Source organism: Dipodomys ordii, unplaced genomic scaffold (assembly GCF_000151885.1).
Source record: "Dipodomys ordii isolate 6190 unplaced genomic scaffold, Dord_2.0 Scaffold48, whole genome shotgun sequence".
NCBI classification, from domain to species: Eukaryota; Metazoa; Chordata; class Mammalia; order Rodentia; family Heteromyidae; genus Dipodomys; species Dipodomys ordii.
Window position 1 is genome coordinate 1,341,607 of NW_012267264.1, and position 26,806 is coordinate 1,368,412.

The window sequence follows — 26,806 nt, forward strand, 5'->3', positions numbered from 1 at the left end:
AAGGAGTTGAAGAGCAGCGATGCTGAAATTATAGAACTTCCTTGGGTGATGGTTCCCAGACTCCATACATTTTTCTTTTTCTTTTTTTGGTATGGGCCTCAAGCTCTTGCTTACTACTTTTTTTCTCAAGATGGTACTCTACTACTTGAACCACACCTCTGCATCTGGCCTTTTGCAGCTTTATTAGAGATACACTCTCATGAACTTTTCTGCTTGGGTTGGCTTCAAACTGAGATCCTCATATCTCAGTCTCCTGAATAGCTAAGATTACAGGTGTGAGCCACCAGCTGCTGGCACACTTCTGCTTTTAGTGTAGTATGTATTTGTGTTTTATCAGAAGAGGAGGAAAACAGTAAGAATATTTCGAGTCCAAGGAGAACTGGGGATGGCTGAGACCTATCTAGACCTAAGCCTGGTGCCATTCAACCTAAGCCAAGTGCCTTCCATGTGGCACTTGCAGGCCTCTGTCTGTGGGATCACAAATAACTCCTAACCCTTTCTTACCTCTCAAGCTCCAGGCACCTAACATCTGTCTGCATCACTGCCCTCATCATCAGCATGCAGTCTCTGGCCAGCAGGAGAGGAGGCAGGCTGCAGGGCTCTAATCCACAGCTTAGTCTCCATGCAGATCCTAGACTTTTGGCCTAATCTCTTAGGAGCCCTCTGGCCCCAAGGGAAAGGAGACCTTTAGTGTGATGACTTCCCTGTCAGAGGGTTTTGGGGAACAGCCATGTAGGTGTCCAAGGCCTATGTCTTGATGAGGATGAAGCTTTCTTCCTGGGCCTCCCTGCTTATAAGTTTTCCAGACAAGTGTCTACTCAGCCAGTCATTCTTATCGACTGGGCTCCCAGTCCTCTGGGACCCTTGCAGCTCCCAGGATCGATGGGATTTACACTGAAACTGCTTCTAAGGTGAGACTGTCATCACTACCTTACATGGACTGGCATTAAAGCCTTGAGCCATCAGCCAGTCATCCGTGACTCAATAGTCTGGCCCCTTCTCCACCATCACCCAGGTCTCCCATCCCTCAATTTCTTAATGCTCAATTTCTGAGATCTCTGCAGTGGCCCTAACCTTCTCTGCCTTTTCACTCTTCTTTCTAGCTCCCTTCTTCCTCAGCACTCAGCCTGGTAAAGATACAGGGCTCGTGGCTAGCTTGTGAGCCTCAGACTAGGAGCCATCCAGAGCTTCTATCCTAACCCCATCAGCATCCCAAACTATGAGGGAAGGTGCTCTTCAGCTGTGCTGATCGACTGGGAGCAGGCTGACAAGGTGAGAGCAGAAACTGCTAATGAATCCTCAAGTAAGAGAGCCTCAGGGGACAGCATCCAGCTTTGGGTTTCCTCTCTAGGGACGTGGGTGGAGCTTCATGTGAGGCTGGCTCAGGTGGGCAGCACGCTGAGTTCATGATGCAAACCAAAGCCTCAGGGATGGCCTTCGGTCCTCAGTATTGGGGTCAAGTTGGGCATGCTGCCATGTGAGGTGAGGACAATGAAACCAAGGTTTCTCCACCCAGAGTAGCTGGAGCCTGAAGGCTGCCAAGAAGCACCCAAGAGAACAAGGAGAGCTGCTTAGGGAGGAAAACAATCCTGTTCTGAGAAGGCTAAGCGTGGCCCTTTGGATGGTGAAGCCACGAGGATTCCTTCTCACTCCTGGAGGACAGCTCAGCTGTTCCCTGTGATTGGCAGCCAATAGCTATAAGAGAGATGTCAGTGCAGTCTGGACCAAGTAGTTTCTTGGTGGGATGGAGTGAGTCAGCTGGGCTGGGCTGCCCAAGTCCCTATCCTTCACTGACATAGCCCTTCTGTAGAGCTGGTGCACAAGGAGACAGACAACAGTCCACAGCCATTCCAAGCCTCTTGGGGCTCAAATCCCTAATGCTTTGTCTTGGGAAATTCCCTTGGTAGATATACCTCTTCCTGGACCTCATCTAGGAAAACTCAGACTCTTTCCAGAAGGAACATACTTGTGTATACAGACAAATAGTGCCTTAGGTTTCTATCCTTTGACTCTTGGCATAGGAAAGGCTGGGGAAGGACCCCACAGTCAACATGCTGGGCAGAGGAGATCTGAGTCTGATCTAAGCACAGTAGGGCCCAGGGACCCCGGGAGACCATCCATGAATGTGCCCGGCCCAGCTCTTGGACCACCTCAAAGCTGTTAATGTGAAGAGGCTCTGCTAGCTCTCTGATTGACAGTAGGGTTTATGATCTTTCTGCATCAAGGCTAGCGCAAAGATGGAGCTCTGTCCTGAGGCAGAGCTCGTCTCTGACCCTCTTCAGTCCTGGCTGAAATCCAAGGACTGGCACAGCAGGAAATACTGTCCTCCTTAGCCAGGCAAGTTCCTGTCTTATTCAGTCCCCTAGGCACTACTGCAGCTGCTCCAGGAAAGGAGACTACCATGCCCAGCACAGGCAGGGCTGGGCCAGGTCAGCAGTGGAGGCTGTCTCTCTTCCTGGTCTCCCCAGGGGGAGCCCTGGCCCTCTCTCTTCCCAGTACTTCCTCCCAGGGGAGCCCCAGGTCCTCCTCCTGGCAAGAGATGGGGAATGTGGACTGGGTTTCCACTGGCTAGAGCCTTTCTAAATCATGTTTAATATCCCTGCTCGGGGGTGGGGTTGGCATGAATCCAGAGTGGCTGCAGTCAAGCCCTCAGCAGGAAAGCCAAGCTTAATAAAAGCCAATCAATGGCCAATACAGCTCTGTCCAAGGCCCTGCTGGGCAGGAGTGCGTGTGCGAGCGAGCATGCGTGCGCATGTGTGTGCGTGTGTGTGTGTGTGTGACAGTGTAAGCAGCTGCCATCAGGGCTTTCTCCCAGCTACTAAGGCCTTTCTAGAACCCCTGAGGAGTAGGTGTGGGGGGGTTACTCTCTATCAGCCTCCTGCAGAGCAGGGGAGGGCACAGGGAGGGATTAAACCCAGCAGGGAGGCATCTAAATCCTTGCAGCTGGGAAAGCAGCATGGTCAGGCGCTCACAGAGACAGACATACTAACAAACATTCACACACACACACACACACACACACACACACACACACACACACACAATCACACTACTACCCAAAGATTTCCTCACCTGCTCCATCTCACAAAAACTCTTGGAATTTCCTTCCTTTACTCATTAGCTCATAGATACAAATAGTGACACATTCTAATGTGAATAAAACCCCTTACCTTGCTGACCTGGCTTCTTCCAGCTAAATCAGCCCTAAAAAGGATCACAAGTGAAGCAAACTATCTCCCACACTGGACACCCCCCCCCCCTTAGGTTACAGTCCCCAGCTGCCCTCCAAATTCTTGCTGAGAGTGGCAGCTGCAAAGCTCTGCAAATGCTGTGCCCATGAGCCAGCCACCAGGAGGAGGAAAGCCAGCCTGGACCCTCAGGATTCTTAAGTGGATGGGGATTTGAAGGAGAGAGACCCAGGAGGCAAGCCAACCCTGCCACCGAGCATCATGCACTGCATTTTAATGGGATGAATAAAAATGTGCAGCCTGAGTAAGTAATTAATCACTGCTAATAACTCTTCATCATCAAGAGGCACCAGCAAAATGACAACTTGGGTTTTCAGACAAACCTCCTATATAATATCTAAGAATCCCAAGGTTCAACCTGGCAAGAAATCTAGCCCTCCATCTCAGGCCAGGTTCCACTCCCTGGTCTTCCCTGCAGCCTTCTTGGGCCCCTACTAGGAAAGGATGTTAGCACAATGCCCACCTTTAGTCCTCAGCTCCACCCCTACCTGGGCTCCTCCCAGCCCAGAGCTCCTCTCTCCCTCTCTCAGCCCAGACTCACCAGAGTATGCACCTACCTCACTTCCTACCCCCAGATCCTTCTGCTACCTGAATAGGACAGGTGCCATGTGCTCCCTCTCCTGGGAAATACGGCTCCTCTAATAAACCTTATAATAAGCTTTCTCGTGTGCCTGCCTGCCTCTGGGTGGTCCCCTGGGATGGACATGAAGGATCCTTTCAAAGGACTCACGTGAGGAAGTGGTTTCTAGGCTCAGATAAGATGTCATGTGTTGAGTAGCCAGAAAATAGGTTCAGAGCCAGGTCTTTCACTCAAGGCCTTGGCCTCAGGGGCTGCCAAGCCAGCCATGACCCTTCCTCTCCCCCACTCCATTCCCCCCTACCCCCCCAGGTCCAGCTCTGTACCCTGAGGCCCTGGTCCTGTTTTGGCTCCCAACAGCAGCCAGAGGACACAGGAGTGGCAATCTTAAGTCCAGCTGTCACAAGAAGGACATCCAAGAGGAAGAATGGGACTCCTTTCCTGATGCTTCTCCCATTGTGCTGGGAAGACAAGAGCCAATGGGAGCAGGAACTAGAGCACAGGGAGTGGGAGGGAGCTCTTCTGAAGCCATGGGGCTGGCTCCTTCAGGACCCGGACAGTCCCTTTTTCCTGTCCTTGTTTTCTCCTCCTCCTGCAGTCCATCACCTGCATTTTCCCGCTACCAAAAGGTGGCTTGCCTGCTCTCCTTCCCAGGGGATAGAGACAGGAGGGCCGTCCCTGGCTAGTCCCAAGAGGAAGCTAGAAGGCATGAGTGAGTGGATTGGGGAAGAACACGGTGCCTTTTAGAAGCACAAAGCCCCCCTCTCCTGCTGGCAGGTGTCTGGATCTTGGCTGTGGGAGATGAGTTTTGAGCCAGATGGCTGCCCCATGGGAAGGAAACGTTTATTCCTGGAATAAATTTATGGCTCCGCCTGGCTGTCCCATGAAATCCTCCTCAAGCTCCGAGAAGCCTTGACAAATTGGTGGCCAGCTGATTTATCCCCATTATTGGGGCTGAGCTGTAAGTCAATGGAGACAGCCTACTCTGGGGGTTGCAGGGCCCCGTTCCCACCCTAAACCACCAAGTTCTTTAATTGTCAATTTGTTTCCCAAAGCTGCTTTGTGCCCCCCCACCCCTTGCCTCTTCCATGCAGTGTCTGCAGAGGCTGATGGGCTGTAACTCTGCTGTCTTAACAGCTTTATGCATCTCCTGGAAGCGCTTCCCAGCAGGGCGATGTAAAGGAAATTCAGAGGGGGCACTGGGCACTGAGGGAGCTGGGCCAGGGCTAGGGAAGGAGGCAGCTCTAGACTCCTCCTCCCTGGGAGACCTCAGTCCTTTCTCTTCCTGCTCCAAGGTCACTTTTCATAGAGTGTCCCACTCCTGCTGCAGGTCCAGGCCCATCACAGGCCATGGCGAAGGTCGCCTGAGTTGGCCGCTCTCCCTTGACTGTGTGGCAACACCATCCTCAGCTACTCAGTGTGGGGGCAACGGAGCCACGTGGGCTTGGTTCTTAGAGGCAGACATTTATGGAGGGAGGGGGAGAGTGGGCATGTGCTGGGGAACCAGCACCACACTTGTTACCTTCTCTTTCTTCTGCTTGGCGGCCTCTTCAGCAGACAGCAGGGATTTGTAGTAGGCACTGCGTTCAGCGGTGAAATGGACCTTGGAGAGCGCCTGCTCCACCAGCAAGACAGACAGGTTAGCGCCATCCATGTGCAGCCAGCCGATGAAGTTGCCGGCCTTATCCATGCTCTCTACTTCTACCTCCACCTGGGGACAGAGACATGGGGGGTGTCAGCTGGTGAGGACAGTCCTGAGTGTGCAGGGGAGGCCAATCAATTGCCTTGACATTTTTGCTAACGTGGCAGAAACAGCTGGAACCACATTCATCACCTCATTCTTCCCCTTCCTTTCCTTTTGGAGAGTACTGGGTTGTATTTCCCTCTTCTTGGTGTGGGTGAGGGAGAACTCCACCAGCCGTGTGTACACTCAGCTGCAGGTCAGAGTGATCCTCCATAAGCAGAGGGAGCTTGGTGCACCTACCCTTCTTCAGCACCCATTCCCAGTGTGTGCAAGGAAGACAGGAAGGCCTCAGGGAACAAGGCAATCTCTAGGGAAAAGGAGGCTGCATTCTCTGTGGAAGAGCTGAAAGGATTACTGTTTAATGAAGGTCATTAAAGTGCCTTTGAGAGAAGAGACAGGTAAGGCAGGAACAGTGTTAGCTCATAGGAGTCGTCACCCATAGGTGACTCCTGAGAAGGGGCAGTTGGAAGAATGTGGTCACTACAATAAACTCAGACCCCGACTGCTCTGCTCTTCCTTCAGGATGGCCTCAGGATTCTGTCCTTGGTGGTGGCTAATGTGCCCCTGCCTCAGAAAGGCAATGGCCCAGGACAAATTCCTTCCTTGATTCTCTCCTGACCTCATTCTTCCCCTGCTAAAGGGACTATAAAAGCCTTTGCTGCTAAATGTAAAAACTTGTATTAATTTAAACAGCTTCAAGCTCGATTAAGCAATAAAATGAATGTCTAAATACCTGGGAATTCTCAAAGCCTGAGCTAGAGCTGGTGGAAGAAGGCTAGGAGGGATGAGGGTGGGAGAGCGGGAGAGGCAGGGTGACACGACTCTCCAGAGGTACAAAGAGAAGAGAGTGGGGAGCAAAAAGAGGCGGCCAGGGAGACAGGACCTGACCTCCTCCCATTCTTCAACACTGTCTTCCCACTTGAGGCCCACTGCTATTTTTTTAAGTAGAAATATAAGTTCAACAAGCCTGAAATTGGGGAGTGGTACAGAAGGGGAAATGCAGGATCAGACCCAGTCTAATTGGTTGATTTTGTAGGGAAAAACTAAGGCAGGGCGGACACAAGTAGAACAAGTCAGAGCAGAGCCTCTGCTAGAATGCCCACAGTTCCTCTATCTTGGCCTCCAGCAGACAGGCTCTGCTTTGTCTTCTCTTAGCCTAGCAATTAACTTACTGAAGGACATACACATTTGGGCAGGTTGTACTATGTTCAAAGCCTCACACCCATCTTGCAAAGAGTTCAGGCTGTGCTGTAAGACAGAGCCTCCTGCAGGGAGAGGACTGGGCAGGAGGGAAAGACTGTGGAGGTAGGACAAGAACTGATACGTCACTCTCAGAAGACCTCCTCCTTTTTGTCTTAATTTGCCAAGTTTTACCCAACATGTGATCTCAGAGAAATTTGAAGGCGATGGCAGCAGCAACAGACAGGCTTCTTGTCTTGTGTTTGGAGGCTCAGGGGACACAAGCCCGGTGAAAAGCAAATGGGGCTGGTTCAATTCCCAGCCAACACAGGGCCCAGGCCCACAATGCACCACTTTGCTATTCCCTGATCTTTCATCTTCCGGTTTTAGCAGCCAAGTATGCTTTTCCTCAGATCAAGGCTGGCTGCCCTGCATAGCCATATAGCTTCCTTCCAGGCCCTTGGGCAGTTCGCAGTGGGCCAGAGTGGTCCTTGGCAGCAGGTGGCTAGAATTGATGTAAGACGCTCAGAGATGTGGCTATAGTCAGATCCTAAACTGACACCACGATCTAAGGTTGGAATCCAGGTGCTTGCCTTTAACTACCACACTTGAGGCCAACTTGCCAGGAAGCAAGCAGTAGGCTCCTCTTGAAACTCCATATATACCCAGCCTCTTTCCACCTGCAATCGGCATGCTATCTTAAGCTTGACAAGTCCCTGGGCCCAGCCAGCAGCTGAGGAAAGAAATCTCTGGCCTTGGGCACTGTGTGCTGCCACTGGATCCATCTCTGGTTGTTGAGGGAGATAAAGCTGTCGCCCACGGGGCTCTGCTTCCCCTTTCATTACAGCTGCCACCACCGTCGTAATTTCTCAATCAAACACAGGCTCTCAGGGGAAGGTGGCTGGGCTGGTGTTCCTGCTGGTTCCTATACTCGCTTGGTTCCCAGCCTCTCTTGCCAGGTTCTGCACTAGGTTCACTCTCCTTCTGGACACACCTTGGCTGGGTAAGTGCTGGAACTCACTGACTCTTCTATGGCAGAGGGTTAAGCAAGGAGCTCCCAAGTGTGTGTATTTGCCACCACATTCCTCTTTTATACTGACTGCCAGGAACCAGTGGCCTAGCTGTAACATCATTTGGATTCATGTCTATACAAGCTCTATTTCTTGGTTTAACTCTAATACTTAATTTTCTCCGATATTTCCAAGTAGTAGTAGTAGTAATAATAATAATAATAGTAAAAAAATGAGCCAGGTGGCTACTTGGGAGGCAGAGGCAAGATCATTTAAGCCCAGCTTATACACACATAGAAAATAAAGACACAATAGATACACAGCTAGAATCCATCCTTGTTATCCATAATAGTTTTATAATGTGGCCATGAACACTGAACTAGAAAATATTGAATCGTTGCTACCAGGGAAAGTACAAGGCTTGAGTTCCTATGAGCCTCTGGTCACCATTTTTGTCAACTGACTAATATATAACCTTGTTGTAGATGTGTTTCTGTTTAAATACACCCACATTAAATACAATGTATATTTGTTGATTCATTTACACTGAAATCTCTGCCAATAGCAAGCTACCTTAGGTCAGGTTTGAATGAAGTTTACCTAGCACACAGATTTTCTCCTTAAGGCAAGTCGCTGTCTTCTTGTAGCATTATTTGCTTGGGATCATTTTGAACTACAAAATTGCCAACGAAAAGTACAGAAAGCATGGCACTAAATAGACCTCAAAAAGGACATTTAGTCATACTCCTGAGAGCAACAACCAGGGGCAATATTGTCTTATTCAATGTAACATGAGAATGTGTTTACTAGGTAACCCAATGCTTTATTTGTTTTCCTGGTAATACTGGGGTTTGAATTCAGGGCCGCCTTGCACGTGTTATGTAAGCATCTACTATTTAAGCCATTTCTCCAGTCCCTTTCCCCTTTCTATTTCTCCAGTCCCTTACCCCTTTCTATGCTTTATTTTACAATAGGGTCTCATGTTTTTGTCCAAGGCTTGCCTTGGACCATGATTCTCCTACTTTTGCTGACCAGTGGCTGGGATAGGGTCTCACTAGCATTTCCCTCAGTAGAGACTTGAATTGTGATTTTTTCTGAGTCTCTACTTCTTAAATACCTGAGATTATAGGTGTATAGTACTGCTCCAGGTGATGACTCAAATATATGTATACGTATACATATGTATGTTTACATATATATATATATATATATACACACACATATATGTATATATTTGCTATTCTTTTGCTCTTCAGCTCAAGGCTAGCGCTCTACCACTTGAGCCACAGCGCCACTTCTGGCTTTTTTCTTTTTGCTTATGTGGTACTGAGGAATCGAACCCAGGGCCTCATGCATGCAAGGCAAGCACTCTACTACTGAGCCACCTTCCCAGTCCCTATATTTGCTATTCTGTACATACCCACAAATTGCAAAAGCACAAGAACTGACCTTGAGATTGTAAATAAATTTTAGTTATACATAATATGCAAGATCTATATATAGAGTTATTCCTACCAGATGCCTCAAACCAGACAGAGGAGTTAGGAGAGGTGTTTTCCTGACACATAAAATATAAATTCATTCTTGTCCAACTGGCTAGTGTGAGCATTAACTAGGCCTCTATCCCATGGAGTGTTGTGTAAACTTCAATGCTCTGTAATAGTTACCTGTCTCTTCGGCATCTTAGAGCATTTCAGAAGATAACTGGATCCACAGTTTCTGTGAAGGCCATCCCACAGTGGTAGGTGACACCAAAGGGTTTGGCCCTTGGATAACTGTGGGCTTCCAGAAAGCTGGGGAGCAAAGTTTGTGTGCACGTGGGCATTTGTAGTATATGCATGTGGTGGACATGGCCTTGGAGGTAGTGAATGCAGGGATGTAAATAGTGTTAGCCAAGGGACAGCTGGTGGCTCTTTTCTTCAGTCTCTAGATAGTCTCCTGTCTAGAGCACATGTTGAAGCTTCAGAGGTACAGGGCTCTGGGGGAGGTGAGCACTTCCTGAGAGATTCTGAGTAGGGTCAGATGGTGCCACCCTGAGGAAGTGGTATAACAAGTAACAATGAAAGTGGGCAGCCAACATGCTGGAAAGTTGGCTGTGACCCTCAAGACTGAAGACACTATGGGGCTTCCTCACTTGCTTGGTCTGTGAGTACCTCTGGCCCTCTACTTCTGGCTATTTGCAAACTGGGGGTGGGCTGTGTGGCTGTTGGACATGTGGTCTGGACCAGTCCTATGATCTATGTTCATCCAGGATTCACCATCACTCTCCCTGAGCAGAAATCAATCACTGATTCATTTACACCGAACTCTCAGCCAATAGCATGATACCTCAGGTCAGGCTTGAATGAAAGTTTATCTAACACACACATTTTCTCCTTAAGGCACATTCTAGTCTTCTTGCAGCACTATTTGCTTGGGATCATTTTAAACTACAAAACTGCCAGAAGCACAAAAAGCACAGCAGTAAATAGACCACAGAAAGGATGTTTATTTATACTCAAGAGAGCTGCAACAAGAAGGCAGTGTTGCTTTGTTCAACCTAAGATGGGAATGTGCTTGCCAAGCCACTCTAGATTTTTGCAACCCTGACCCTGGCCTGCGGGGAGCAGCCATCTGAACACCTGTGAGTTTGCCCTTCCTTTGGCCTTTAGGAAGAAGACTCTAGCATAGAGATTAAGAGTACAGACTACAACGGAATGAACTAAGTTCAAATCCACCTATCCTGTTGTGTTTTAATGAGTAACAGAACGAACTAATATAAATATGTTAGGCACTAGAAGAGTGTTTAGCATGTAAATGCTTCATCATTGTGACCATGACCACAATCAAGGTTATTCCTTACCTCCTAGGAACACTTATTTCAACTTCAAGTGTCTTCAATTACCACTACTCTGTCAGTTCTATAGAGAATGAAGCTAGCATTATATTCAGAATCTCTCCAGGGCTGGGTATACATGCTGGGAGGTGAGGGGGGATATGGTGATGGATTCTGGAGTCTAGATGGACTGGAAAATCCAACGCTTAGCTTCACCTGTGAACCTTGGGGCAAGTCACACATCTTTCCTGGACTGTTCTCTTAATCATCAAATGGGGAAAGGGTTTGTCTATTAACTGGAGCAACATCTTCCCATCAACCAATGCCAACAGCTCACTGGCTGGCTCTACATCTCCAAGATAGTTGTATCCAGGAGCTGTCCTGATGGCAAATCTGTGCACTGGATCTTATGTAATTGTGGAACAATTCCTACTTAATGAGTCTTTTCAATCTCCTCCCCCTCACTGGAAAGCTTTGGGTTTCTTACATGTAGGGGTCCTCACATAAAATACTGGGGGTCAAGGTAAGGCAAGTAGGGTTGACGGGAAGAGCTCAGGCATGTGAACGTCTTTTCACTCACCTGAACAGGAAGATGCCTTTCTGCTTAGTATGGGGTCTTTCCTTAGGGATCACCAGCCAGTCATGTTCAGTGGGCAGGCTGCTAGACAGGCTGGACCTGGCCAGTCTGTAGGCTGGGATGGCTAGCAGGCCCTGCTGTGGAATGGGACAAGGCCTCCTGTTCCCAAGCACATTAATGTGCCACTAATGAAATTGTTCTGGCTTATTTACCAAATTAATACAAACGGCACAGGCTGTTAATTTGCATGTCTCCTAATTACCAAGGAAGAGCTCCTGGTGCCCAGGCAACGCACATATACCTCGGGCCCACCCAGCAGGGCTATGGGCTCACCCTTCTAGGATGAGGCTGGGTATGAGAGAGATACATGGAGGAACAGGGCTGGGTTTTCCCCTAGAGCCATGGATGGGAACAAATCAGGAAGATGGTGATGGCCAGGAGTTTGTGTCATTTCCTAGAGCCCCTCTCTTTGTGGCTTTTATGCCCTAGCTTCCAGAAATATACACATAGTCCCTGTTTCCACCCCCACACTCTCCCCTCTCCCCCTCATCTGGATTCTGTCCAGCTCCTTACCACAGGAACTACTTCAGGCAGACAGGCAGTGGGGCTGAGTCATTCCCTGCTCTGAGTGGGGAGGTTCACTCCTGCCTGGGTTGCAGTGTGGGCTGGGGAGCCACTTGGGGCTTGCCAAAGGTGTGGAGGAATGAAGAGAAGGGAAAGCCAGGCAAGGGCTGCTGATAGTTGTATAAATGCTGGCATGCGCTCTCTCTCTCTCTAATCCTCCTGGTCCTCTCAAGCCAATTAGCTTTCCTGAAAGGGGGGAGAGGGGAAGAGGAAGAGAGAGATTGAGAGAGAAAGAGGGAAGGAGTGAGTGTGTGTGTGTTAGGGATGGGGAGATTATCCAGGAGCATGGGCATCACATCACAGAAGAAACTGCCTGCCTTGGGTTCATCTAGCTGTGTTGATCCTAACTCTGCTGGTGCAGGAGCTAAATTAGATGCCTAGTGGTCCTAAGGAGCAAAGATGCAAACCCACACTGTGTCCTGAAGCTTTATCAGGTCCCCGATGCCATGGAGGTACAGTGGGAAAGAGAGAGCATGCAGTAGAGGCTTGTCCCTGCTGAAGGCTAGATCAAACAAGGCAGCCACAGGCACCAAGGGTGAGTGAATTTAAAACATGTAGAATAAAAGAAGACTATAGGGGAATCCATGTCCCACATAATGACTCTGGATAGGGGACCCAATACTCACAGGTCAGCCTTTCCTGCTGTTAGCCAAGAAGATGGAGAACTGATACTCTTTCCCCACAAGGGTTCTGCATTGCCTATGTACAAAGCCTAAGGCAGCATAGGCAATGTGTGTCTCCTCCAGCCAGCCTCAGCCCCAGAGGCAGGGAGTCTGCAGGAGCCTGGAACACAGCCATGGGGTGTTTCCTTTTATGAAGGTGCCCCTACCTTTCCCCTGAGGCATTTGGAAAGGAAGAATTCCTGCACTATGGGGGGTGCTGAGTACAAATTCCTCCACAGGGCAGAGCAGGAGTACTCAAAGCCAGCTCTGGGATGTATCATGGGGCACCCAATGGTCAGAGGTAAAAGTCTTTATCTTTCCCCATGCTACTGGGCCATATTCTTGTTTATCAACACTGCCCTTCTCCTCAATAAGTAAAAATAAAAAAAAATCTGGGTGCTGGTGGCTCATGCCTGGGCAGAAGTCTGTGAGACTCATCCCTAATTAATCAGCAAAAAGCTGGATGTGGTAGAGTACCAGCCTCCAGTAAAAAAGCCAAGTGTGTACGGCTCAGTTCGAGCATACACACAGACACAGACACACCCCAGTGAGGAGCACAGCAAGAGGCCTGGATAGGTACTAAGAGAAGCCTTGGGCTCCAGTGTGCTAGAGCTCTGTCTCCTTCAGGATGTGTGTGTCACACCTGCTCTAGCCTCAGTTTCTTTTTTTTGGATCTGGTCGTGGGGCCTGAACTCTGGGCCTGGGCGCTGTCCCTCAGCTCTTCAGCTCAAGGCTAGTGCTCTACCACTTGAGCCACAGGGCCACTTCTGGCTTTTTTTCTTTTCTCTTCTGTGGTGCTGAGAAATTGAACCCAGGGCCTCATGCATGCAAGGCAAGCGCTCTACCACTAGCCACCTTCCCAGCCCCTCGCCTCTGTTTGTTCATCTATGAGTAAGAGCAGAACCATGTTGAGGTTCTCTCTGCTCTGGATTTTCTGAGGCTGGGATATGAAGCTGGAGTGATAACAGTACACATGAGAGATGTGACTGGAGGTATACAAGAAAAGTTTAATGGGAAAAAAAGCAAGTAGGGAAGCCCTATCTACCAACATTATGTCCTAGAGGACAGCTGGTAGAAGGGGAGGGGGAAATTGAGAGAGAGAACCCAAATACCAGTGTGGGACCCTCCAGCCTCTTCCTAACTTGTGTGGCTTGGGCATGGTTTGTCTACACCTAGGTTCAAGGGTTGGAAAACTGAACTACAAACTTAGCAGTACTCTGAGTCTGATGGTACTGAGCGGTAACGAGACTTAGCTGGGTGATGGCAAATGCCATTACCTTGAGGAGACTGAGGCAGAAGATCATGAGTTTGAGGACCGCCAGGCTATCACAAAGCAAAACAGATCTAACAAAACAGCGTGCCTAGTAGAAGGGACATCACCTTGGAAGGCATTCATGGGCATCCCACAGGACACCAGGTTCTCTTGGTTCTTCCCTTGCCAGGTAAGTCTTTCTCACCCAGCCCCCTGCTATGTCATGTAATACTCCTCACCACGAGGCCTGCAGAAGAAGCCAAATGCTGGTGCCAGTACTGTGCTGTTGGCCTCTGAAACTGTGAGCCCAATTAATCCTATTTATAAAAGATAAACTAGCCAGTGTCATGTACTGTCTTATAGCAACACCAAATGGACAAAGATACCACAACCCACTCATCTGGTCCACAGCTTCACTGCAAATGTGAGTAGCAACCCAGAGAAACCAGAATATAACTGAAGTGTTTTCTTGCCACACAGACAGTGCTGTGCCACAGAGCTGGGTTGTCCACTGCCACGGAGGCTGTGTGGAGGCTGTAATATGTGGTCACAGCTAGAGCCGTGAACTTGAAGAGACACTTCACTTTAATAATAGTTAGCAGTAGCAGTTTAACACAGGCAACGTGTGCCCTCCACTCCTGACCACCCCCCCCCCAACACATGCGCCAGCTTCTTTCAGAGCTGATGCACATTAACACAATGCCATCAATAATGCAAGCTTGGGGAGCCAGGAGGCAGTGAGTGCAAAATGCCTCCTGGGTCTCATTGCCATCAGCCCAGTGGGAGGTGGGCAGGCTAGCGGTGGGCAGCAGCCTGGACAGATATTCCAGGTGCTGCTGGCACAGTGTGGCTTCCTCCCCACCAGCTCCTCTGTTCTGGATCCTCCTCCCTTCCACTCTAAACCAGATGACTCTTTCACATCCAAAGCACAGAGTGGATTGCTTTTCCAGAAAACCTCTTTTCTGACATCTGAGCCCTGGCCCATGCCAAAGTCCTAGGGATGCCTGGAAGTCCAGCCCAGGTTGGCACACTAGTGAGAGGGGCCAAGGAGCTCCTGGAAATGGAGGGAAAGCCTGGGCAGTGAGCAAGGAGGCTGGGCTAGAAGGGCTTCTCTTTCACTCTCCTTGAGTGCATTCTCCTTCCCTCCAGGATGGGGGTAGGATGGTGGGGTGAAGGGCGAGGGGTGGCTTCTGGTCTTGCCTGAGGCACAGAGGCAGCAGCCAGGGCGATCAGCATCGGTGGAGTCTGCCGGGAAATGCAAACCTGCTGACTCCAGGCCTTTGCAAGCGGTAACACAGTTTACAAACTGACGCAATCTGTTCCTTTGGTGCAGACAATAAGGAAGACAGACTGTTCATCTTCTCAGGAAAACCCCAGCCTGGAGGCCAGAGGGGGAGTTAACTCTCTATTTCCTGGGGTTCCTACAGGAAATGTGGAGGAATCAAGGGGTGCTCATTCTGCCTTGGCAGGGTACCACTATTGGAGTCTTTTCCCTAGGGATTTTTGAGCCAGAGGCAAGCTCTGGGATCTTTCCAAAAGCAGGGCATACCTGACTGGCTCCCGCTCTTCCACATGCACCCTGGCAGCAGTGAAAACATGGGCTCTTTTCAAAGACTGCTTTCCATCAGGTGCTGTGTTCGCTATCAGAGTTCTCTATCACAGTCTCCATCAGAGACTGTGTTCTCTACCCCAGGCCTTGGCTCTGAACCAGGAGGTCAGTCTCAGTAGTGTTCTCGGAAGCACAGCCCAAACACCTCTCTGGCTTCAGGCTTATACTTTCTCTAAAAGGATGGAGCCAAACTAATGTTTGTGATCTATAGAGGAACTAACTGCCTGACATTTTCAAATCTCCCACCTGGTCTGAAAGTAAACAAATGTCTAATCAGGTCAAGTTCAAATGGCAGTTCTCATTTGCAAGTAGTTGTATCATGACTCCAAGACTTCTTCTCTAGACTAGTACAGACCCTTTTCCTGTGCATTTTGTTTTTCTGACCCCAACTCTCAGGGTCCTTTGCCTAGGTCATTGTGGGAGGCCACATTTTTCTATTAAAAAGCACTGGATTAATGAGCACCTGTGGCTCACACATGTAGTCTTAGCTGCTCAGAAGGCTGTTATCTAAGGATCATGGGTTGAAACCAGCTAACACAGACAAATCTGTGAGACTCTTATCTCCAATTAACAAGAAAAAAGATGGAAGTAAGCAGTGGCTCAAGAGGTAGAATGCCATCCTTGAGTGAAAAGGCTAAGGGACAGTGGCCAGGCCTTGAGTTCAAGACCCAATATCAGTGCATGCATGTGCATGTGTGTGTGTACATGCACACAAACACATACAGACACAGACAAGACAGGTAGACAGGCAAGCATGCACGCATAAACACACACACACACACACACACACACACACACACACACGAGCACTAGGTTGACATCCATGGTTACTTCTTTCATTCCATCTATTTGGGAAAAACTAACTATGCTCTAGCTCATAACCTCTTCTGTCAGTAGAACATAGAAACAGAACCTATTCCTGTCAGTAATCTGCCAGTCCCTGTCTGAGTGCCCTTCTCACCAGTGCCACTCTTCTCACGTAGAAACACTTCACTCACCTTAGGAAAACATTGCTTTGGCCTCCCATTCTTTAGAGTTCACCTTTCTCTCTTCACCCACACACATTCAGCACTTGCCCACCCTCCTTTCAGTCCCCTATCCAGTGTAGCTGGTTCCCACGGTCAGCATTCCACTGTCACAGTTACTTTAAAGGTCATCAGAACCTCTTAATTGCCATTCTAATAATTTCTTCACAGACTTCATCATTTTTGACCTTTCAAATGATCTGACAAAACACCCTCTATTTTCCCAAAACTTTCTTTTTTTAGATCTCTGTGATCCTCAAACTTGGCTTTTTCTCCTTGTTCTTTCTTATCTAAGCTATGAATTCTCCACCAAGATGACCCATCCTTGAACATGGGTATTCCTAGATCCACTTTAAGCTTTTGGACAGACCCTGCACATTCTCCTGCCACCATACACCTAACTGCTACCTCCATTCCACTTCTCCCTTCAGAATTCAACTCCACCACAAGAATTTCAACTGTAGGAGTCCAATCCTGGATCTTCACCACGAAGCCTACTTTTCCCCTGCTTCTCTGACTCCAGGTAGCAGCATAGATTCCTTACACATCCATAACCTACCTCTAGGCCCACATTGATTCCACTTCTTGGATTCGTCTCCCCTTTTTGTGTCCTTATTCTTCCCCTCCCTAAGTTCATGTCCCACCTGTGGGTAATACCCCCTCAGTGGTGGCCTTGCTCCAGCCTTGCCCCTATCAGCCCCTCCATGCTTCCTTGGAGTGTGGTTTATGACCAGCAGTGCAACACAATGATTGGCCACCTGCTTCAGATTGTCTTGTACTATACCATGGACTTGAGGATCTTATTTGAGTTCTCTGGGTTTAGATTGTCCTATTTGTTAAATGGGAGTAATAATGAGGAACTCCTATCTCAAAGGACTTTGGTGGCAAGTGAGCAACGGAGAGTCTAGCTCAATAAAAGCTTAATAAGTGCATATATATCTGAACCAGGTACCAGTGGCTCATACCTATTATCCTACCTACTTGAGAGACAGAGATTAGAACTGTGAAAATTCCTTCCATTTAGGCCAATTTCTCAGCACAGCAGGGTATAAGCTCCTCCTAACTGCAAACTTGCTGGTCTCAACTTCTACTACCCTGGTCCTCATTATTCTGATCTTGTCATGTCAAACACCTAGGAGCCTGCTCCACACATCATTTGTTGTTCCAGGTCTCAGCACATGCTGCTCATTTGGTTTAGAATGTTCCCACTACTTCAGCTGCAAACTCCCTACTCACAAATACCCTGAACAGATGTGGTTATACTTGAAACATGACAGCATTTACATAGGTTTTACCTCTATGGCTTTCTTAATCTCATAATCAGTGTTATGGACATTGTTAATGGCACTGAGTAGGCAGATACCAAGTAAAAGGTCCTAGTTTCCCAACATCACCAGCAACAAAATGGGAGAAGGGAAATTCCTGCTGTTGGGCTCACAGTGGCACCAAACTAATGAGAGAAAGGCCTGTTCCTTAACGGCATCTGTGGTGGAGGGCTGGTCCACAGCTGCCCTGCTGCAGCAGGCATGCCCACAGAAGCCCAGAGGGGCAGAGCTGGCCTCGGTCAGGGCAGCCAGGGCTGATGACTCAGAGGTACCCAGACATCATGAGCAGAAGGGGCTCTTTCACACTTGGCTTTGCCTGGACTGAATATAACTGGAGCGAGGATGGATTCCTCTATTTATCCAGGCATGAGGGCAGGCAGCAGCTGTGTATGCCTCCCTCTGGTTTCCTACACATCCAGTGCCTCCTGACTGCAGATCACTCAGCGAGGAAGGGGTGAAGAGCTAGAAGGAGTTGAGAAAGAACTATGTGTGAGGACAGGACAGAAGCCGGTAGGACTGGAGCACAGGCTGAGATAAGGTCCAAAGTACCATCAGGCTTCAACCCCTAGATCCTAAAGCACTGTTCAGTGCTAAATTCTCCAAACAAAGAGTTAGACAATTAGTACAAGCCTGGTCACTGTCACTTCGGGAACGTTTGAGTCTAAGGGCTGAAAGACCCTGGAGCTACAAGTCACGAGTAGGTTACAGAAAGTTTCAAGTTTTTTTGGAGAACTGCAAAAATCTTTAGGGAAAGCAGTGTTGTTGGGGCTTAGAGTGGAAGCTAACTCTGGACTCAGTCACTTCAGAGTTCTCAAAACTGGGCTGTGGCCCTGAGGACTGTTCAAAAGCTGTCAGCTCAGGGCTAGAGTATCCTATGCAGGAGAGGAGGGGCCATGGAGCAACTGTTTAAACAAACAAACAAACACAACTATCACCTGACCTCTGTGAAAAAAAAGCAAAGATACCAATTCCTCTTGTAGGTCAGAAAAATATGCAAAGGTAAAAATTCTACAACCCAGACAGGGATCAGGCAATAATTGCCTGTCTCCATGACCATCAGGCCAGCTAAGGAGCTGCACCTCTGTGGTTCCTCTGAGCAAGCCCCCAGGCCCTGCACTCACCCTTTCCCTTGTATGTCTGGGCAGCAAGCAGCAGGCCTTCCTGCCTCAGCAGGCCGTGCAGAGGGTATGCTGTGTATGACTACCCAGGGAGGGGGACCCTCTTCTGATCTGCACAATAGCACTGTTGCAGGCTAGCGGCAACCCTGTTAACCTACAGCTCTGGCCAGGACACAGAGGAACAAGAAGTCTCAGCCTCTCTTCTGACCCTACTAACAAGCTGCTTTTTGGCCCAGGAGAGAGATCTGAGCATTTTGGGGGACTGTGCTCATGTCTGATGCACATTTCCAAACCATTGCAAAACTCTTAGAGCAGGGAAAAGGAAGCATCCTTTGAGATGCTATGCTCAGCCTGGGAAACTGGTCTTTGAGCCCTCGCAGTGCCAGAGCTAGAGGCTGTTTTTCGTCTACCCTTCTGCACACAGGACAACTGGATTCATGCTTTCTATGACCTGAAGGGCCCGTGATCTTGCTGGCCTCTCTGTAATGCAAAGAAAAGCCCATGGGTAAAAACCACCCATTATATGTTTGAGCACGTACACAGAAAATAAGGATAAATACAGCCTGCCAGAGGCCAGATCAGCCTGGTTAATGACTGGGCCCTTGCTCTACTCTGTGAGGACAGGGTGGGGCTTCCTTGCTGCTGACATTTTATTGCTAACAACAATTAAAATATGGCATCACCTACCCTCTCCAGTGGAGCTCTAATAGGCCAGAATCTTTTCCCCGCCCCCCCCCACAAAAAAAATGCCTAGTATAGGACTGGAGTGGCTTTCCCTCCCTCTTGCCCTCCTGTTCTGCAGTGGTCCTTGCCCAGGGAAGGGCAGGAGGCAATGGCTGAGGCTGCTTGGTCTTATCCACTTATCCATACTAGAACCACATTGCTTTCCTCTTCACTTTGCCCACTGCCTCTGACAGTGGTTCTTCACACTCTTAGACCTTCTGTCTAGTTTCTGAAAGTTCTCAAAGCCACTGCCACCAGATCAGAGGATAGATAGGGATATGTAGGATGGGTTAGTGGTTTGGCTGTTGATGGCACTCTGCCTATCTTCTTCACAGAGACCTCCTACCTCTAATTTCAATCAGATATCCCAAATACAACAAATACAACACAGTTTAACAAGGTTCTAGGAGCCAGTAGTTGGCTCACAGGGCCTCCAATCCGCCCATATTGCTTTTGCTTGTTCTCATGCAGGGAGTGACTGGCTGTGTCTCCCCTAAATGAGCCCTTAACTTCATTTGCCCTGTTCTACTTCCCAGTTCCGTTAAGGTAAGCAGAATCCCACAGACACCTGCTCTGCTCCTTATAGGCTCTTCCAAGGTGGGCATTCTCTAAAATGGAGAGGAAATGAAGACACTCAGTGTCTACAGAGGCTAAGATGGGCCAGAAGTAACAATTAGCATCTAAGCCCTTTTGACCTGGAGGAGGAAAAGTGACCTGATCTTGGCATCAGCTGAGCTGCCTCTTCTGAAAGAGGACACTTGGATATAGCCTTTGCTGTCAACACAGCTTGTCTTGCCATAGCCTTCCTGCCACAGTGCCCTCAAAACAAAGCACTGAGACTCCAGCTACCACCTTGCCACTCTATGTAAATACCATTTAAACAATTTGATCTCTTTCAACGCTGTCTGGGGGTGTTCTTATTGTCTGCTGCTCCTAAGCTGCTGCCTGGAGCCAGGGGGCAGGAAAACACAGGATGGGAGGGGAAAGGACAGCAAGGGAGAAGGGAAAGCCAGTTCTCTCCTAGATCCTAGCAGTAACTGGGATGCAGCAGCGGGGACAGAAAGGAAAAAACCAATGAGATTCTCAACATCTCCTGTCTTTTAAAGAAGGAAGCATATTGGACAACACTGTGAGTCCATTTCATCAGCTCCATTTCTTCTTCATTCTTCTGTTCACCTTCAAGTATTCTCTGCTGTGGCTAGTGGATCTGACTGTTATGGGAGCGGCCCAATCCAGCTCCTACATCTCTGCCTGCCCAAGAAGCCACAACCTGCGCCAGGGCTGTGAGTGCTGGACAAACAGCAGCCAAGGAAAAGGCAGAGTCCACTCAGAGTTCTGTTCATTTATTGATAATGAACCCCACGGCACTCCTTTCTGGAAGGTGCTCCCCATGAATGCAGATGAGAAGATATGCATTAGTTTTCAAGGGGCACCCCACATCACTTCTGTCTTCCAGGAAGTTGATTCACTCTGACCAACCAACAGCTCTTTCTCAGTGCTCATGTTTATCCTGTATCAACTTGTTTTTACTAATCTATTACCTTTTACATGTTAACAATTTTCCAATGAGGTTGTTTTCCTATGTCTGTTGAACTCACCCCAGCCCCCAGAAATGGTGCATGTGCCACAGAATTCTAGGCAATGCTTCAAGGGGCTTGAGGGAGGAGGATCCTGGAATCCTGGGGGAGGCTGTGCTTGGCAGGGATCATCTGCTTCTGGCCAATACCTTCCACGTGGTTATATTCCTGGTTGCTATCTAGAGCTTTTCTAACAAAGACAGCTTCCAAGGCCAGGCAGGCAGCAAAAAAGGCAGGTGAAAGTTATAATAGAATACAGGCACACTGCAAGGCAAATCACTGTGGCTCAGAAAGATACAGCAGAGCTGGAGAAGCTCTAGGGATACCCAGCTGAGCTGATGATAAGAGATGAGAACATTCACCAGTGATTAGGAGCCCTTAAAATGGGAGACAAATGCTGAGGGAATGGGAAATACATAAAAATCATTAAAGATGCATAAAGAAGCCTAGAATTCATAGAAACCAACCAACCAAGAATTAGTCACTTGGTATCTACTAAGTAGAAAAGCAATGAATTAGGCACTGCAGTTGATCTGAAAGGAAGAAAACTTCAAAGAGCCTGAAATTTAGCTGAGAAGACACGGTGAAGTCACATCGTATCAATGAGTGACAAAATGCCATGTAAAACGCATGACAACTGAGTGGAGTAGACAGTAAAGTACTAGAAGGGTGCAAAGGAGAAATAGTGAGGAGACTCTTTAGGAAGAAGCCAGGCCTGAATGGACAGGCAGGGTTCACCAGTGGGGAGAAAAGAAAACCTGTTCTAACACAGGGAAATGTTTCATAAGGAGCACATAGGTATAGGGTAGGAGAAGGAATGGGAGGACAATTTTAGTATAGAGAATGATGCTGAGGTCAGTGAGGTGTAAACAGATATTAGAGAGAGGAAGAGAGGAGATGATGGCATGAACAGGGTACAGAAGGAGCAACAGCCCTAAATGAAAGCCTCAGAGGGCTGGCCTTGAGAAATGAGGTGATGGGGGAACAGCAGAGCCTACTGTCTTTTTCTCCCCCCCCCCTTTCTTTTCTTTTTTCTTTCTGATCCAGGAGCTTGAACTCAGGGCCTGGGCGCTGTCCCTAAGCTTCTTTTGCTCAAAGCTAGCCCTCTATCACTTGAGCCACCGTTCCACTTGGCTTTTTTGTAGTTTATTAGAGATAAGAATCTCATGGAGGGGCTGGGAAGGTGGCTCAGTGGTAGAGCGCTTGCCTTGCATACATGAGGCCCTGGGTTTAATTCTTCAGCACCAGATAAGCAAAAAGAAAAAAGCTGGAAGTGGCGCTGTGGCTCAAGTGGTAGAGTGCTAGCCTTAAGCTGAAGAGCTGAGGGACAGAGCCCAGGCCCAGAGTTCAGGCCCCACGACCAGACCCCCGCCTCCCCCCTCCCCAAAAAAAAGAATCTCATGGACTTTCCTGCCTGGGCTAGCTTTGAACCATGGTCCTCAGCTCTCAGCCTTCTGAGTAGCTAGGATTACAGGCATGAGACACTGGTACCAGCTGTCTAAACTTCTTTTGATAAAGTTCTGGGAGGATGAACCAGAGACTGAAAAGCAATCTGAACATAATGTGCAAAAATTATGTTACAATCATGACCTTTAGGAGAAAGGAATGGGAAAGAATGAAAATGCAGGTTGATTTGACAATGGCACATTCTAACCCAGAATCAGAAATATATATCTATATCTATATCGATATTGTTTAGATCAGGGCAAGCATACCTATCACATTCTTCCTGACTTAGTCTAAGTACCATTTCCTTCAGTAATCTTTTCTGAATCCTCAGTTGTTCCAAGATAATCTGGACACCTCAAAGTTTGGACCACTCTTCTAGTGGCTGCAGAGCTCTTGGCTTATGGACTCTTTGATGGCAGAAAACAAAGCTTACTTGACATTGTGGTCCTCAACTTCTATGTGAGGCCTGACACACAGGCCAATATGGGCGAAATGAATTAATGAAAAGGACATACAGATGCCAATTGCCAGCACCTATTGATTTGTCACTGCTTCTGAAAATGTTTGATTTAAATGACAAACATAAAAGGAAGATAATCTCAGAGATACAGTCGCTGGGCTCAATAACTTGACGCACTAGAGCTGTAACCTCCTAGTGATAAGCCTGAATTTAGGTTCTAACAGCTGGGCTCAGCAGGGGGTAGATCATAAATGCTCTAGGTACGAACACTCTGCAGTTGTCAGTTCTACCTCTAAAGGAATGTGCAGCAGTTCCTTATTACAGAAGAGAGAATGGAATCAACATTTCTCCAGTTATACCTGTGTGCTGTGCATGGAACGAGGTCCACAAACATGCATGTGATCTTACCCAACTTACAACATTCCATGAAGTGGTTGGCTAAAATCTCATTTTATTCATAAGCCACTGAAGGCTTAAAGATGGCAAACAACTTGCCAAAGGGAAAGGCATGGGTACTGTGTTACGGTTAGGAGTGAGAAGTTATGATGTGCTACATTGCACAGCAGGAAAACTACAGATGACAATAATATACTGCATATTTTCAAAGAGTTGAAAATACATTCTGAAAACATTCATCATAAAAAGTTGCAGATAGAAATGTTTACTGTGATTTAAACACCACACACTATATGCATGCACTGAAATATACTACCCTATTATTATGTGTGATTTTTGTTTTTATGTACCAGTTAAGACCAAAATTATTATTATTCTGTGTGTGGGGGGGAAGGGGGTTGTGGGGCTTGAACTCTGAGGCCTGGGTGCTGTCCCTGAGCTCTTTAGCTCAAGGCAAGTGCTCTACCACTGGAGCCATAGCACCACTTCTGCTGTTCTGGTAGTTACTTGGAGATAAGAGTGTCATGGACTTTCCTGCCTGGGCTGGCTTTGAACCGTGATCCTGAGATCTCAGTCTCCTTAGTAGCTAAGATTATAGGCATGAGCCACTGGCACTTGGCTCCAAAATTAATTTTTGAAAAAGAATTTTCCCAAGGTGTTTTGGTAAGTGCAGAGAACAAAACTAGAATTTCACCCTGCCACATTCTAGAGCCTCATATTACTATTATGTGGACAGGACAACTCACTGCCATTTGGGACAATCATACTCCCAGATGTCTTATATTTCTTGGAGAAGCTGAGGTAGAGGCTCTGGCCAGAGTGTGGAGGATGAAGACAAGGTGAGAGACACCAGGACGTGACCCCTGGGAAGGCATCTGTCTTCCCGCTGGCCTGGCTGCTCTGCTAAAGGACAAATCAAGAAAGGCTGATTTGTCAGCTCCCTTAATTTGCCTGAGCCTTTCTCCCATGATCCCAAGCTGAGCACTCTAGGACTCACTGCATCTATTCTCTTCATTGCTCAGCTGGAATCCAACTCTGGGAACTCATCATCACCTCCGTGACACCCTGAGAGCCACCAGCTGTAACCTCTTCTTTTTGGGTCTGCATTTGAAGGTGGTCCCCAGGAAATCCCCTAGCCATGAGGTCAATAGGTTCCTCTGCTAAAACTAGCAAGCAGACACCACAGAGGGGCTTAACATCAGAAATGTAAACCTCTGAAGCTACAGGGGTTCCTTTAGATGTGTGTGTGTGTGTGTGTGTGTGTGTGTGTGTGTGTGTGTGTGAATCAGCTGTGCTGAGATGACAAGAGCAAGAGAAATTGTGACCCATAGTGCTGCCTAGGTGAGGGGAACAGCCGGTGGATAAGGAAATAGTGCATGATGGGTATAACTGTGTGTAATGCTGTCTCTCCAAGCCTTCACTGCACCTGCCTCTTTTACCCTCGGTCCAAAAATGAAACCCTTCTGGCTTTTCCACCTGAGAAAATCTGAGTTCATTATTGAAAAGCCCAGAGAATTTATTGCTGTGGAGATGAGGAAATTTACAACTCATAACCACCCTGCAGGCTGATAGATCATACAGATATCCATCCTATTAGAACACCTGGACACTGCAGATATTCATCTTATTATACTTAATGGTAAAGAAAGCCTCACCCGCATCACACATACACTGGGTATAGTTTTCTGCTCACCTTCCTGAGTACATTGATCAGCCCATTTTGCTTCCACTGTTGAGATCGGCTGCAGAATTACAAACTGCTGAGAGACAGCAGAAGTTTTAAATTAAGCATTCATGGGCGTAGGTGAGCTTGGAAAATGATGGTGGGTCACGAGGCAGGCAGGCAAGATTTAGTGCAGTGTGTGTGTGTGTGCGCGCGCGTGTGTGTGTGTGTGTGTGCGCGTGTGTGTTGTGTGTAAAGCTGAAGCTCATCAACAAGTCTGGATCAAGCCTGGAAATGGAGGAACCAGGGAGGGAGAGGAAGAGAGAAGAGAAAGGCAGGGAGGAGGGATTTAAAAGCTCTTTGGTCAAAGAGCCAGACATGCTGCATGACAAAATGAAAATTATTGGAGACTTTGAACCACTGCTGATGCCATCCTCTATGCAAGGCATAAATATCTGCAGCACTGGACAGTAAGTGTCTGAGGTGAGGACCTGTAGGACGGCCAGCCAGGTACCGGGGCTCCTCTTCACTACCCTGTGGGCATTTCCAGATTCCAGCTCTTCTACCAAGTTCTGCACTGCCAACACTTGCACACAAAGTACAGCTCAAGTTGTCTTTAAAGATGCTGACTTCTGTTCCTCTGCCACACTATGGGCAGTAAGTACTCCTTTCTTCCCGACTCTGGTTTGCCTCAGGGGGTAAAGGTGCCTCTCTGTTCCTCGCCTTCCGGTCCCTAGGCCAAGTACTGGGAGAGGCATGGGTCTACGCCCCACGCAAGCTTGCCTCTGCACCTGCTACTGTGGCTGTTCGAGCTGACCACCACATGGACCACTTACTCAGTCCTGGAAAGGAGGCCCAGGGGACTGAGGACTGCTTCCTGACAGCAGCCCGAACAGTAATGGGTGTTATAGAGAAGACAGGCAGCAGTAGGTCTGGTTCTCTGGGGGGCTGCCCCCTGCACTAGCCATTCCCATTACCTTGTTTTATTTTCTTTTATTGCAGAGCAGCTCCAGCGTGTGGGCAATAAAGCTTTGACTGCTGCACTCCACAGGCCTGGGTGGGGGAGAGCTCAGCTTGCGGAAGTGGGGCAGCGTGGAGAGGAGGCCCAAGCAGGGAGCTGATTCCAGCAAGCGCATCCCCAGGGCAGCGCTTCTTTGGTTTATAAAAGGCCCTTTGAGGGCAGGCAGAAAAAGGAGCATTCTGGAACTATGGCTTGTCCCTGGCCTGCCATTCATCCAGGATCGCTATCCTTTGCTGGCAGGTTGCAAGCTCTACCCCACCCCCCAAAAACCCTCACGTCTCCCGGCTGCAATGTTACACCTCTTGCTCCTTGGCTGATGTCTTTTGCTCACTGCCCAGACTGTTCTGTCCTTTGAACCATTTTGTGTTCCAGTCTTCCAAGTAGTGGGGAAAAATAATCCCTCCCTAAGGGCCTGCTGTACTTTTTTCTGAACCCTGGGAGCTGCTTAGACCCCTTTCTGGAGGCAGGTAAAGAGAAAGAATTACCTGTGCCATCTTTAAAAGAGATGGAGACAAGGCCAAGCCCTTCACTTAAGAGCCACTGCCCTGGGAAATGGGAGGGCTGGAGAGGCTGGAGGGCTGGTGAGGGGCTCCTTGAAGGTTCAGGTACAGGCTTGTATGGGATAAAGCAGGCTTTAGGGAGAGAAGAGAGGCAGCTTGCTGGCTTGCTGCCAAGACATGGGTAATAGAGCTTCTTGTAGCCCCAAATGGTTTATAAACACAGAAACTTTGCCAAAAACATGTCCCTGTCAA

At 48.3% G+C, this 26,806-nt stretch overlaps 1 protein-coding gene across 1 annotated transcript in view; it reads right to left on the reverse strand.

Moving 5' to 3' along the window:
- Window positions 1-26,806, reverse strand: part of Snd1 (staphylococcal nuclease and tudor domain containing 1) — a 446,430-nt gene that overhangs the window by 10,819 nt on the left and 408,805 nt on the right. Inside the window, exon 17 of the mRNA XM_013020007.1 lies at window positions 5,348-5,536. Within this exon, the coding sequence (XP_012875461.1) occupies window positions 5,348-5,536 (189 nt within the window). The remainder of the gene's footprint in view (window positions 1-5,347; window positions 5,537-26,806) is intronic.